The 13,649-nt window shown below is 39.7% G+C and overlaps 1 protein-coding gene across 1 annotated transcript in view; it reads left to right on the forward strand.

The window, feature by feature from the left end:
* Nucleotides 1–13,649, forward strand: part of Scfd1 (sec1 family domain containing 1) — an 80,805-nt gene that overhangs the window by 23,910 nt on the left and 43,246 nt on the right. Inside the window, exons 7-10 of the mRNA XM_052738486.1 lie at nt 727–816; nt 3,113–3,168; nt 4,287–4,372; nt 6,665–6,764. Of these exons, the coding sequence (XP_052594446.1) occupies nt 727–816; nt 3,113–3,168; nt 4,287–4,372; nt 6,665–6,764 (332 nt within the window). The remainder of the gene's footprint in view (nt 1–726; nt 817–3,112; nt 3,169–4,286; nt 4,373–6,664; nt 6,765–13,649) is intronic.

Below are 13,649 nucleotides of genomic sequence, written 5' to 3' on the forward strand. Positions count from 1 at the left end.
ATTTGCATTCCTGTCTTTTTACTTCTAAAATTTTTTTGTTTTGTTTTGATTTTTGTTTTTCGAGACAGGGTTTCTCTGTGTAGTTTTGGAGCCTGTCCTGGATCTCGCTCTGTAGACCAGGCTGGCCTCGAACTCACAGAGATCCGCCTGGCTCTGCCTCCCAAGTGCTGGGATTAAAGGCGTGTGCCACCACCACCCGGCTTTTACTTCTAAATTTTAATGGGATGTTAACATCCTTACCCAATAAAGTAAAGAACACATCTCAGTCAAATGGAGATCATCTGAGACATAGAAGCTGGAAGTCACCAGTCAGGTGGGCATTCCTGAGGGACTTTTGCAACTGCTCAGGTTGTTTCTTGCTCATAGACATGGAGCTGGCGTTTAGGGCTGTGCTTCTGCAGAGAGTTTACTCATGTGCTTGACAGCATGGCCCAGAGTCAATGTTCAGCAAGTGTTTTCATACCCGTTTCCCCGGTTTGGTGGAGGGCAGTCTCACACCTCAGCGACAGCGTATCTCCTCGGGTTTTGTGCTGCCTGGTGAAATGACTCTTTCTGTCTTCTCTTCTTGGACCTTAGGTACTTTAGTATGCCCAGTTAGTTCCATCCGATGTTGATCACATTTTATATTTGTTTTATAATTCAGGTTGGTCTCTATATGTTGTTATATATGTGCAAGCTTAATAAAGATGTAAATGTTGATTGCTTGTGTTTTTCTCTTTATTTTAGCTATTAATCGGCCAGATATCACAGACACAGAAATGGAAACTGTTATGGACACTATTGTTGATAGCCTCTTCTGCTTTTTTGTTACATTAGGTACGTTTTTAAATCCGTCTGTTCCTTCAAAGTAACTAATCACTCAGTAACTCACTTGGAAATATTACACACTGCGGTTATTTGTTTTTTAAGACAAGGTGTCATTACATAGTTCTGGCTGTTTTGGGCTCAGTTTGTAGACCAGGCTGGCCTTGAACTCACAAAGATCAGCCTGCCTCTGCCTCCCCACTACTGAGATTAAAGGTGTTCACTGCCACGTCTGGCCATAATACTGTTTTAACCTTTTTGAATGTAGAGAAGTTCTCTAAAGTTGGGATAAAGCATGCATTCTATAATATTAAAATAAAATACTTCCTCTAGTAACAATATGAGTTAGCATTCAGATTTGTTTTGTTTTGTTCTTTTTTAAAGATGAGTTATCATAAGCCCAGGTTGACCTCTCTATGTACCCTAGGCTAGCCTCCCAAGTGCTGAGCTTATAGACACACGTCGCCATACCCAGCTCAGCAGACCTCTGAGTTAACTCCTTAGATACTGTTGGCAGTTGCGGCTCCTTAGTGTACTGGTGAAGTGGTTCTTGGTGGTTCCAACCTGTTATCGGCTACTTTCTAGTTGTCTTCAGTTTCCATCGTGAAAGCTCTCAAACATACTTCTGAGTAGAAAGGTCTCTGCATGATAGTTATCAAGGCAAGTGCAAAAGCTTCCAGAAAATGCTGCACTTTACACAAAATGCTAACCTGCGTCGCTCCTTAAAACTTACCATTTCACTGAAGCATCTGCAGTTACTCTGTTATATTGTATTTACTCTCTAATATATGATTTTATACTTTAGTAAAAGGTCTTTACTGAAAATTGATTTTATACATACCTAAACCCTCTTAAGTAAATGACACTCCTAGATTAATAAAACTCTCTCTTCCACAAGTGGAAATATTAAAGAAGAGAAACCGTTTGAAGTGTAGGACTTAAGATAGGTGTATAAGGAGAATTTGTACAAATTCTTGGGCTCCTTCCTTGCAGAGATCCACCCCCCCCCTTTACATCTTATCCCCAAACTTAGATCTTTGGTTTCTGACACAGTAGGTCCCCTTATTTTCTGTTTACTATTTCTCTGTGGCCATGTATCTCCGTTTTTTCAAGAGTGTATGTCCATCTAGTTTTTACCTGTACTCTCAGGTGTTGGTTGTTTGGTTGGCTGACTGAATTTTGCAGTGGTGAGCATGCAGCCCAGAGTTGTACTGGGTAAGCAGTACAGCCAGTGCCGTGTCTCCAGCCTTTGTGTGTGTTCATCTTTAAGAAAACTGCAGGTGTATATCCTGTAATCGTTCAACAGACATATTATCGTTCTGTTGCTGTCCTAGACACTCTCCAGACCTTTACCTATGGTTATAGTTATTGCATTCTTGAAAGGTATTATTGCTAACAAGTAGTGGTAGTAGTCACGTTTTAAAGCACTAGATTGGAACAAAGATGTACCAAAAATAATTTTCAATACACTCTTAATTTCCAATTTTGCCTTAAAACGCACTAAACAGTAAATAGAAAACAATCTGAGGAAATCATTGGTTTGTTGTTTTGTTTTGTTTGTTTGTTTGTTTTTGTTTGCTTGCTTGTCTGTGTTTTTCACAGATAGGTCTTCCTATGTAGCTTGAGCTCACCTTGAGGCTCCATCACCACACCTCTGCCTTCTGAGTGCTGGAATTGCAGCCTCCTTGCCCGGCTGGCTATCTAATTCTGTATTTCTTCCTTTTCACTATTTTTGGTTGGGGATGGTTCTCTTGAGGTACAGGATGTCATATAGCCCAGGCTACCTGGTCTGGAATTCTTGAATTTCTTGTCTCAACTTCCCAAGGGCTAAGATACAGGCATGTGCCAGAATTTATACATTTTGAGTATTATTTGAAATTTTTATGACAAGCATGCATAATTCAGGCCATCAGAAAAGAGGCTTTTAAAAATTAATCAGTATTGCACATTTTCACTTGACATTATGCTTTCCCCTGAAAAGTAAAGTGCTGTGATTGCAACACATGAAGATCACAGAAAGCAGTCTATTCATTAACATGCTTGAAGTTTTTCTAGTTAGGGGTTTAGCCTTAGATAAGCCACTTACTGCATCATAAAGAAAGAAATTGGGAGGTCCAGTGGGATGACATGATCGTGAAAAGAGACATTTAGGATCAGTTCACATTAGTGAAGAATGTGTATGTTGTTAACATTTAAGTTAGTTTTACAAAAGGATAGCAGTCATTTACTATTAAATTATTTTTTAAAGTAGTCCCAAACTGTTGTTGTCCCTAAACTCAAGATCCTTGTTAACATTTTTATTAAATAGGTGCTGTTCCCATCATCCGCTGCTCAAGAGGAACGGCCGCAGAAATGGTGGCAGTGGTGAGTCTCGGCCCCCAAGGACATACTGCCATGTAAACTGCTCTCTCAGTGTGTCAGATACCTCTGGCAAGGAGTCTGGCTAGTGGGGTTGTATGTGAAGTACCAATGGCAGATACGTGGTTATTTTGGGGCCCTCCCCTCAATGGAAGGCCTCCCTGTGCATGTCTCTGTAGTACAGTAAAATTGCCAATCGCGCTTGCTGGTCCTCGCTGCACTTTGTAACATGCACTTTTACATGTTTTTGCACTTACCTTCCCTCAAAATTATTCTTTATTCAGTTTAGCAAGTGCTTATTAGCAACAAACACATTTTTAATATCCATGTTGAATTAAAGAAAATTCCTTTAAAAATTAAAAGAGAGATTAAAGGAACCAAAAAAATTACCAACCCACAGTGTGCATGGCATGGAAAGACAGAGTTTAATAACCTGGGCTTTCTGTATCCTGCGCTTGTTGCTTTATTCCCTCCCTTCCAGATCAGCCGCTTTCTGTCCTTCAGCCATGCTTAAGAGAATGGTGGTCATTCTGTAAAACTAATGTTTATTAGTGATACCAGGGTTGAATGCTGTGGGATGTTCTCTATGCTGTGATTGTGTTGCTCTGATTGGTTAATAAATAAAGTGCTGATTGGCCAGTAGCCAATCAGGAAGTATAGGCAGGACAAAGAGAGAGGAGAATGCTGGGAACAGGAAGGCTGAGTCAGGAGATGCTGCCAGCCGCAGCCATGAGAAGCAGATGTTCAGATACCGGTAAGCCACGAGCCACATGGCAACTTATAGATTAATAGAAATGGGTTAATTTAAAATATAAGAGCTAGATAGCAAGAAGCCTGCCACGGCCATACAGTTTATAAGTAATATAAGCTTCTGAGTGATTATTTTATAAGTGGGCTGCGGGACTGCGAGGGCTTGGCGGGACTCGGAGAGAAACTCTCCAGCTACAGTTGAAGTACATTTTTTTATGATGTTATTGAAATAGTTTAAATGTTAAAGTATTTAGATTTTAGAATTACCGCTTTGTAAAAAAAAAAAAAATCCAAGTTTTTTTTATTATGTAACTGAAACATTGAGTTACGTACATAAGAAAGTATTAATAGTTCATCTAAAATTTGACTTTCAGAAACTAGATAAGAAACTTCGGGAAAATCTACGAGATGCAAGAAACAGCCTTTTTACAGGTGACCCGCTTGGGACTGGCCAGTTAAGGTGTGTGTGGCTGTTAGTTTTCATTTTGATTTCCTTGTGTGATAAGAATGCTTTTATCATAAGGAAACAATTTCTAATTTTTGATCTGGTATCAGAATCAAAGTTTTGACTTAAATTGAAGCATAAATAGATACCAAATAGAAATTATCTTCTTTCATTAGAAATGTCTCTATTCACTTGTATCTGTAGAAGGCTTTTCTGTTTACATGGCTTTCAAGGTTTGAAGCTGTTTCCTTTCAATTATCAATAATCTTGGTAATAAGAAAAATGAATATTTCTATAGTTCCCATTTTCACATTGAGACACTAATAACTTGCAAGGTATTTCAATCATTCGGCATGAGCAAGTAATGCCAAAATTACTACTGCTCAACTTTTATTGAGTATGAGTACTAAAAACCCTTGTATAGGCCAGGCGGTGGCGCACGCCTTTGATCCCAGCACTCGAGAGGCAAAGGCAGGCGAATCTCTGTGAGTTTGAGGCCAGCCTGGTCTACAGAGTAAGATCCAAGACAGGCACCAAAACTACACAGAGAAACCTTGTCTCGAAAAAACCAAAATAAATAAATAAATATAAATAAAAACCCTTGTATAGTAGAGTACAGTTTGATTTTTAATAGTAGTAAACATTGTTGACATAAAGAAGTAAAGAAACTCACTGTAGTGCCTGAGAATTATTTAAAGAAGAGAGAGTTTTGTAAAGTGAGTTCTTACCTACAGATGTTAGCCACACCTGTCGGGGGCGGAAATTATGTCCATAGAAATAGCTGTCCTCTCGCAATGAAGGCATCATCTGCTTGTTCATACGCTGTGACTCTGAGGCTTCTTAGCCTTGTGAACTGCTGCTGTCTGTGCTGCTCTCGCTGGCTCTGTGTTCGCTTGTTTGGCCATCTCAGCTCTCCGTTATCTTATGCCCTCCTCTGCCTTCCTTGATGGTCTTAAGTATCATTCATATCATTTCTCATTAAGCAGAGAGGAAACGTCAGTTTCTCACTGATTCTTTCTCATGCCTTACCTAATAGTCTCCTTTTTACCATGCTGTATTGTGTGCCCTAGAAACCAATCAAAGGGCACTGCTTTATTTGGTTAGCTTTGGTCTCATCGCAGTATTATGGCATTTTATTATAGTTTGTTGAATGTATTTTGAGTTATTTTAATTAGCAATTTGTTGATGTGTTTTAAATATGCTTAAATCCAACTATAGACTAGTGGTTATCCGCCATCTTGATTGTGCTGCCTGCAAACATGCAGTGAAGTCTGGAGACATGTTTAGTAGTCTTAACCAGGTCTGTGCTTCCAGAATCCAGTGATGTGTATTGTAGCATGTCAAGAAGCATCTTAGAGTGCTAGACTTTCCATGCACAGAACAAACCGTAATGAGTGGATTATGTAGCCTCCCATGTCAGTAGTACCACAGTTAAGAGACCCTGCCATAAGCCGTCTTCCTCCCTTTCCACATACTCTGGAGTGATAAACTGTAGTCAGCAGTAAGGAAGTCACTGACATTTAGCCTTGAGTCAGTGCAGTTAGGAAGACCCATGGACTTATGCCTACGGGGTAAAGAGGTACCGATGTGGTCCTTGTACAGGAGGAGACCTGGATAGCTCATGTGGGCAGGTAGAGGTGACATGTGAAAGTGTCCTGTGCTCTAGTACAGGAATACTTCTACAGGACATCACTAGCACTTTGTAACACCCGATAGCAGGTGGCTGTGCATCCGTCGGCTCTGACACCTAACCTGTGATAAGGGAGTTAAGCAGTTCATGAAATGGCATGTCTCTTGTCCACCAAGTGGATAGTTACTGCTGTTGCAAGTGTCTGCATTTTTCATATTAATGGGATAGAGTTCTCTGAAGCCCTCCTTATGAATCTACTTTCTTGATTTTGTGTTTATGTTTATAGGGGGAAAATACTATTTTTAGGTTATGAAACTATCAAACATTTGGACAAATTTATATGAGTCTACTGTTTTCCTTGAGTCAGGCAATACCTATTCCTTTTTGTTGTTGTTCTTTTCAAAAATCTGCACTTTATATCAGAGAAGCAATTTGACTATAAAAATTATACTATAAATATGTTTATATAGATCTTTTCCTTTAAGAAATTTCCCCAAAACTTAAAATCCAGCATTAAGCCTTGGCTCATAACCATAACTTACTGTAGTAGAAATGTTAAGTGTTACACAGTTCTAAGAGCAGCTGCTCATATCAAAAATGTCACACTGGAAAATAGTAGACAGTTTAGAATATGTACATTGCTGTCACGTTTATATGATGTTCTGACGCATTTGCAGCTTCCAAAGGCCCTTATTAGTCCTTGTCGACAGAAACATCGATTTGGCGACGCCCTTACACCACACGTGGACATACCAAGCGCTGGTACATGATGTGCTGGTAAGAGGCTAAATGCAGCACTTTTTATTGAAATGTGGTAAATTCAGTGGTTTCCTTAATTTTAAACTAACATCGTGGCTACAGACACAAAGTTAAGAGGGATAAAACTGGAAAATAAGGATTAAAAAATACAGTGATGTAGATGCTAGATTGTAGTTCTGAATTTATCGTCTTTAAATATGGGATAAATTAGGGGCATTGTTCACAGTGATGGGAAAGAAGCAGTGAAGGAAATTGAACAGTATTTTCATGTTATACAATATGTTTTCTGAAGTAGTTCTGATTGCATGCTTAAAATTATCCTCTAATATGTTTATTGTATAATGTATAGAAATAAAGCACAGCCCCAACCTTCAAAGGCAATAAAAAGAAAACACATGCACAAGTAATTTCTGGCAAAACACTGGTAAGATCATAGTCATCCCCATTTTATAGACAGAGGAAGTGAGATGTAAGCGAAGTTTCTAAGCATAATAGCTCCTCTTTGTAATTCCAAACTCCAGAAGCTGTGGCAGGAAGATAACCTTGAGGTTCAGGGCCTGCCTTGGCTAAGTAGTCCAGGACAGCCTGCACCACAAGTCCGACCCTGTCTGAAAGAAAGAGAGTTCAGAGAATTTGAACCCGGAACATTGGTTCTAAGACAAGCATTCTAGTTGACTAAACTTCAGGGTTATAACATAGTATCATTATCACAAAGACTGCATATAATGTCATGAGAAGAGGAAAAGAGAGGCATACAACAACCTATCTCCTTAAAACCAAGATGTTCTGAAGCAGTTACTTAAATAAATCACATTTATTACTGGTAGAAACGTTCAGTTCTGCAGGTACATGGAGACCTATGGCACAACATCCATTCAATATAGAAAGCAAAAGGAACCAAAGAGAGCCATGGAAATAAGACAAGAAAACCTATTATAAGAGGCCAAGTGAGAGGTTTAGTGAATAGACAGATAGTTTGGGGCCAGGCTTCAGCAATGATAAAAAGACACAAGGATTCCTGTCTTCCTGAAGCTGCATTCTAGGAAGAAGAGACAGGCAATAAACAAACAAAATACATAGCGCTCAGAAGGTAGGAAGTACTATAGAGGAGAGTAAAGTGCTGGCGAACAGGACTGAGATTTTGAAACCAGACAGATCTCACTTACAAAACGATAGGTAAGGATGATTCAAAGGAGGTAAAGTATAAACCTCGTAACCAAACGGGGACAGAGCGTTCTAGGCTGAAAACAGCCCGTGGCCTCGTAGCCACAGTGAAGCAGCATGGGAGTCAGGTAGAAGGAAGTGAGTTTAAGTGGGACACAGGGAGCAACATAGTACAGAACTTGGACTTAATTGGAGGGACATGAGAAGTCACACACATAGTGAGTAATTAATACCCGCTGTCGCCACAAGATGGAGTAAAACTTCTAGTTAGGAAACAAAGTTGAAGTTTGATTTTTTTATATCATTTATGTTTGCCTGGAAAATCTAAACCATTGATAATTATTTAAATATTCGATCTTAGAAACAACTATGGTAATTGAGACAGCTCCCTTGTGTGTCAAAATGGTTAGTTTTAATTTTAAAATGGGAAATACGCTCTTCTGACACAAAAGCTTTTGCAATACCCTTGCCCTTTGTGAGAGTAGGTTAGACAGTCGGGGTTTCATTGTGCCTCGGCACTGGGCAGGTGGATGTGGCTGGCCTCCTAGGGAGAGTGCTCGCCCCAGGTCAGCATGGCGGGATTCGGCATAGTGGCTTGTCTTTTACTGAGCTTTGTGCTCCAAATCTTGGAAGTCTCTTTTGTACCTTTTACACACTGCTACTAATCTAACTTTCTGTGCCGTTTCCCTCTATATCCTAACTGCTTAGGGAATAATATATTGTTAAATTTGTTTTATTACTGTTTTTCCCCTCTTATTTCCTAGTTGTTTAGTAAATAACATGTAAGAGTTATCTATATTTGGTGATAGCGCATTCTACAAAGATTTCTTTTTTTACTTTTAATTAAATTTTTCTATAAATTAAATTTCCTAAATTAAGCATTTCTGTCCCTGTTTTGAGTCATGGTCTTGCTGTAAAGTCCTCACTGGCATTGAACTCATGGCAACCCTCCTGCCTCAGTCTCCTGAGTGTTGGGGTTACAGGCATGAGCTACCATCTCATCTTACTGTATTCTTTTCTTGCTGTTTTCTGCGTTTATTTCCTTTCCCCACTTGTCATTGACCAAGGTTTTGTGGTTCTAAAACAATACTTTGTAATCAATATATTATCAGCTGCCAATGTAAATTTGGATTTTTCTAGTAGTCCCACTAAAAAGATGAAACAGATGAATGTTTTATGTAATCTAACAGTGTGGATTTTAGCTTTCAACACACAATCAATTTATAACATTAATATTTTATATTTCCTCCTTTATATATGAAATTCTATAAACTCCGTGTTTTTATAATTACGACACATCTCAGTTCAGACTGACTGCATTCCAGGTGTTTTATTGCACTAGTGACAGTATTGGACAGTGTAGTTCTTAATCATGAGGCAGTTTTAAGACTGAATAAAGTATCTCTTCATTAAAGTTGTCAAATATTGTCTATGTATCTGTGGCATAGGTTCCATCCAGTTCCCAGATCCAAGGGTTGAGGAACTCTTGAGAGTGAGCAAGCTCCCAGGAGACATTGCTGGCACAAGATACCTTGGGTTCTGAACTAAGATAAAAATAGATTGTGCTCATCCGTCTAGTCAGCATTCAGATCCCAGTGGCTGTCTTAGTTAGGGTCCTGTTGCTGTGAAGAGACTCCATGACCACAGCAACTCCAAGGAATACATTTAATTGGGGATGGTGGGAAGCATGGCGGCACACAGGCAGACATGATGCTAGAGAGGAGCTACCTCTGGGGCCCTAGGCAGCAGGAAAGGACCATGAGCCATTGGGTTGAGCTTCTGAGACCTCAAAGCCTCCAGTGATGCCTTCCTTAAACAAGACCACACTTCCTAATAGTGCCATTCCCTATGCATCTGTGGGGGGCATTTTTATTTAAACCACCACAGTGGTTTAAAATAATTCTTAATTCCTGTGGTATTTATGCCCATTGCCCCATCTTTATAGTCAGGGAAGCTCTGTTTGCGTTCACACAGAGACTCAGTAAGATGAAACCATCTCAGCCCATACTTTCGTATTCCTATGGCAAGGAACAACATTTATGAGCTACACTTCAGGTTAAAGAACGTTTCAAATAAAAACAGAATCAAAATGTAGGGGATTGTGGGTCAGTGGTAGAATGGTGCTTCCTAGAATGAGTGAGACTTTGGGTTCACTTCCTAGTACCACAAGGGAAAAACAGACAGAATCGTATCATGATGCCCATAGACATCATTTAGCTTCCCTGAATTATGCATAAGATCTTATGCACAAATACTTTGTGTGGACTGGGGAAGTGTCTCAGTTGGTGAAGTCCTTGCTGCACAGGCATGGGGACCTTGAGTTTGGATCCCCAGCAGCCACATGAAAAGCCAGGCCTGGTGGCACGTGTTTGTAACCAGGGTCAGGGATCGAAAGAGACAGATCCCAGCGGCTTCTTACTCCTTTTTTATTTCAACTTTCTGATCACAGAAATCGGTTCATATTTTTCTAGAGACTTCCCTACTTTCTGCATTTGACTGATGGGACTGATGGTACAATTTCACATGTTTCTTTGTCCCACAATGCCCTGTACATTGCTGGAGCTGGAAATTTGATTTGACTCAACTCTTTGTTAAGTCCACTTCATACCAGTGTTGGATAGTTTCTGCTTTGTGGCATTTCTCAGAAATGTAACGTTTGTCAGCGCTATAATGATGAGGCTGATGGATAGAATAAAGGTGGTGGACATGTTCTGTCCATTGAAAAGTTCTCTGTGCATTTTTCCTTGCTGTCATTGATGACTGTTCTCCAGGTTATATTCATTGCTGGTGGCAAATGGAGACTGTCTAATGCAGGCATTCTGTCTGTCTCTCTTTCTTTCTTTCTTTTTTTTTTTTTGGTTTTTCGAGACCGCAGTGGTGGCACACACCTTTAATCCCAGCACTCAGGAGGCAGAGCCAGGCGGATCTCTCTTTGAGGGCAGCCTAGTCTACGGAGTGAGATCCAGGACAGGCACCAAAACTACACAGAGAAACCCTGTCTCAAAAAAAAAACCAAAAAAAAAAAAAGAAATGTTTGAGTCTGTTTATTCATTTGTCAGTTTAGAAAATGAATTTACCCCCTTAGCAGTCTGCAAAAGCAGTTAACAGTAGCTGTTGTATTTTATGAGATAATGGCCTTTTATATTTGAGACGTTATCAAATAATTATAGTAATTCATTTTGATACTCACCTCATCACATCTTTGTCCTCTCATATTTGGCCAGGGCATCTTCTCGACGTGACCCTGTTAGTCTTTGGTAGCTCTCTTGTTTTCAGTCATCAACATTTTCTGGCCCATTATGTCCATTTTCTGTCTCAAGCCTAGCTGCAGCCATTTCTCCAGAAGTCATGGTTCCTATCAAAGAGCACCATGTGACGTGCTGGGTCTGTTACTTGTACCGGGGTATCTCTGCTTGTAGACATTTTCAGGAGTGGGAAAGAAGCATCTTACAGTGTGTCTCATCCTGAGAGTGAAGAGTGTGTTCTCTTATGACTTACCGCAGTAATGGGAAACGTGTAACATGACCTGAGGCAGCCATTGTGTACAGTTTAAAAGCATCAGGGTGACCTGATTGTTTCACTCTTTTGAGTATATTGTAATCTTTGTTTTGCTTGAGTTTTATTTGACAGACTGATTTGAGCCAAAGAAACCTTATATTGCTTTTATAAAACAAACTGCTTGGATCTAAGTTGTAAGACAGCTTAAAATCTGAGAAATAACATAGTAATAATAATTTTAAGTTGCAAAATAACTTAAAATCTCCATATCATCATTCTGATACTATTTTCTCTGCTTATTCGAGGGAAGAGTGTGGTTCCAGATACAGATTTATATAACTTTATCTAGAAGCTTACCTTCTTTAACATGGATACATTTATTCTAAAGTGACATTAGGTATTCAGGGCCCTGCTGTGTAACTTGAGGTTCTCTCCCTGTGTGTGGGCTCTTCCTGAACACGGTAGGTGTCATGCTTCTTGAGATAGAAGGTTGCCCACCAGATGTGCACAGCTGAGTTCTCAGTTAGAAATAGAGTGCACTCATATAACCTCAGCACTTCCCTGACTGTGGTTAAAGACACCGTCCCCCGGCTCACATAGCTGACCCACAGCTACACCTGCGGAGTTCAGAACAGTGTAAATGTGCATAGACTGCCTTCTCCTTAGAACTTGGTGTTTAAAATTTACCCTCACTGGAATTAGTTTGGGGACTACCTTTGAAGATTTGTTCTTCAGATGATGCTTTAATTTGTCAGGAGTCAGTGGAAGCTGTTGTATTTCATGAGACTGAAACCTGATGTGTTTGCCTGCCAACTCATTTGTCAGTGCCTTTGGAAGAAAAAAGTGACAAGACTCAGCTTAATTAAACTAGTACATCTTTTCTGAAGGAAATAATTGTGATTTGCAGGAGAGGTGTTCACCAGCTCTGCATGCAAATCATCACACTTTTCCCTCATTCTTTCCTTTCCCAGTGATGATACCTCAGCCCCCAGACAACATAACCCTCTGATGGCTCTGCTCCAGCAGATGGAGTTCTTAGGCTTATGTGTGGTGAGTGAGCCAGGGCAGTGCATTTCTTCAGTCCTAATGGCAGTGCCAGCAAAGGAAGGAGCCAGAGCCTTGGGAGGCACGAGAGCCCTGAGGTGCTGCCTCACATCCCTGTGCTGTGTCCGCTTCCATCATTGCCTTGTGTTTGCACTTCCGCTGCTGTATTTCTCCATCATTGGTTAATATGGGACTAGTTAAGGGTCTCTTAGTGGAAGCTACTATCCTTTGTCTGAAAACTTCAGTTGTTGACCAAGTACATCTGTTCAGTGAACTAGTTGTACGGTGATTATTGTAACAGCATTTGAAGTTTAAAAGTTGTGAATTCTTGCCAAAATAAAAGTTATTTGTATTCTGCCTTGTGTTTGTTACATGTGAATAATAAGTCTTAGCTCTGAATCTATATTCAGATTCAGAGGTGTCATCTATATCCCAAGTAACTTTGTTCACATTAGCTGTCTGGCTTGTGAGAGAGGACAGGGTTTCTGAAAGCTTCTTGGTGTTGTGTAGGCTCCCCTGTGGGTTATTTTTATCTGGTAATTTTGAGGCACCGTTTTCCAGCCTTTCAGATCTGTCAGTGGAAACAGCTAAACTTCTATTGTGCTAAAACCAACTGTACTGTTTTTTTGTTGGAGTCCAAATGTTGTTCCTTTTGCATGATTGAGTAGAGTACAAATTGCTTTAGTCTCCCAGTTTCTGAGATCAAAATTAACTTTTTGATTTGCCTTGCTATTATGTAAACAGTGGAAATGTTCTTTCTGCGGTTATGTTATTTCTCAGAACTCTTAGCATCTTTCATTGCTTGATCATTTTGTGTTTGAGTACTCTGTCAGTATTCAGTAATAATATGCTCTCCTATTTTTAGAACGACCTTTTCCTGACAAGTGACTTGTGTTTGAATGAGCTGTGCCACTACCATGGAAACAGTACTTCACTAGAAATTGAGTTCCTAAAGCTTAGCTGTTTAAAGATGTTGCCCTCTGTATCTTTTGTTTTCACAGTTAACTTTTAAAAGCTAGACTTTTCACATATAACACTTAATGTCTATTCACTGTTGAAAGTGTTTTCAGAGTTGAGCTATTTTTAATTTACCCTTTATGGATGACTTTTGTGCAAGGGAAGATTGGATGTTAGAGTGGGAAACTGAGAAGAATTTAAACCATTCACTAATATTCTTGAACTGTGATGTGAGGAATC

This window comes from Peromyscus californicus, unplaced genomic scaffold, assembly GCF_007827085.1.
Source record: "Peromyscus californicus insignis strain IS unplaced genomic scaffold, ASM782708v3 Scaffold_15__1_contigs__length_86483966, whole genome shotgun sequence".
Taxonomy (NCBI): domain Eukaryota; kingdom Metazoa; phylum Chordata; class Mammalia; order Rodentia; family Cricetidae; genus Peromyscus; species Peromyscus californicus.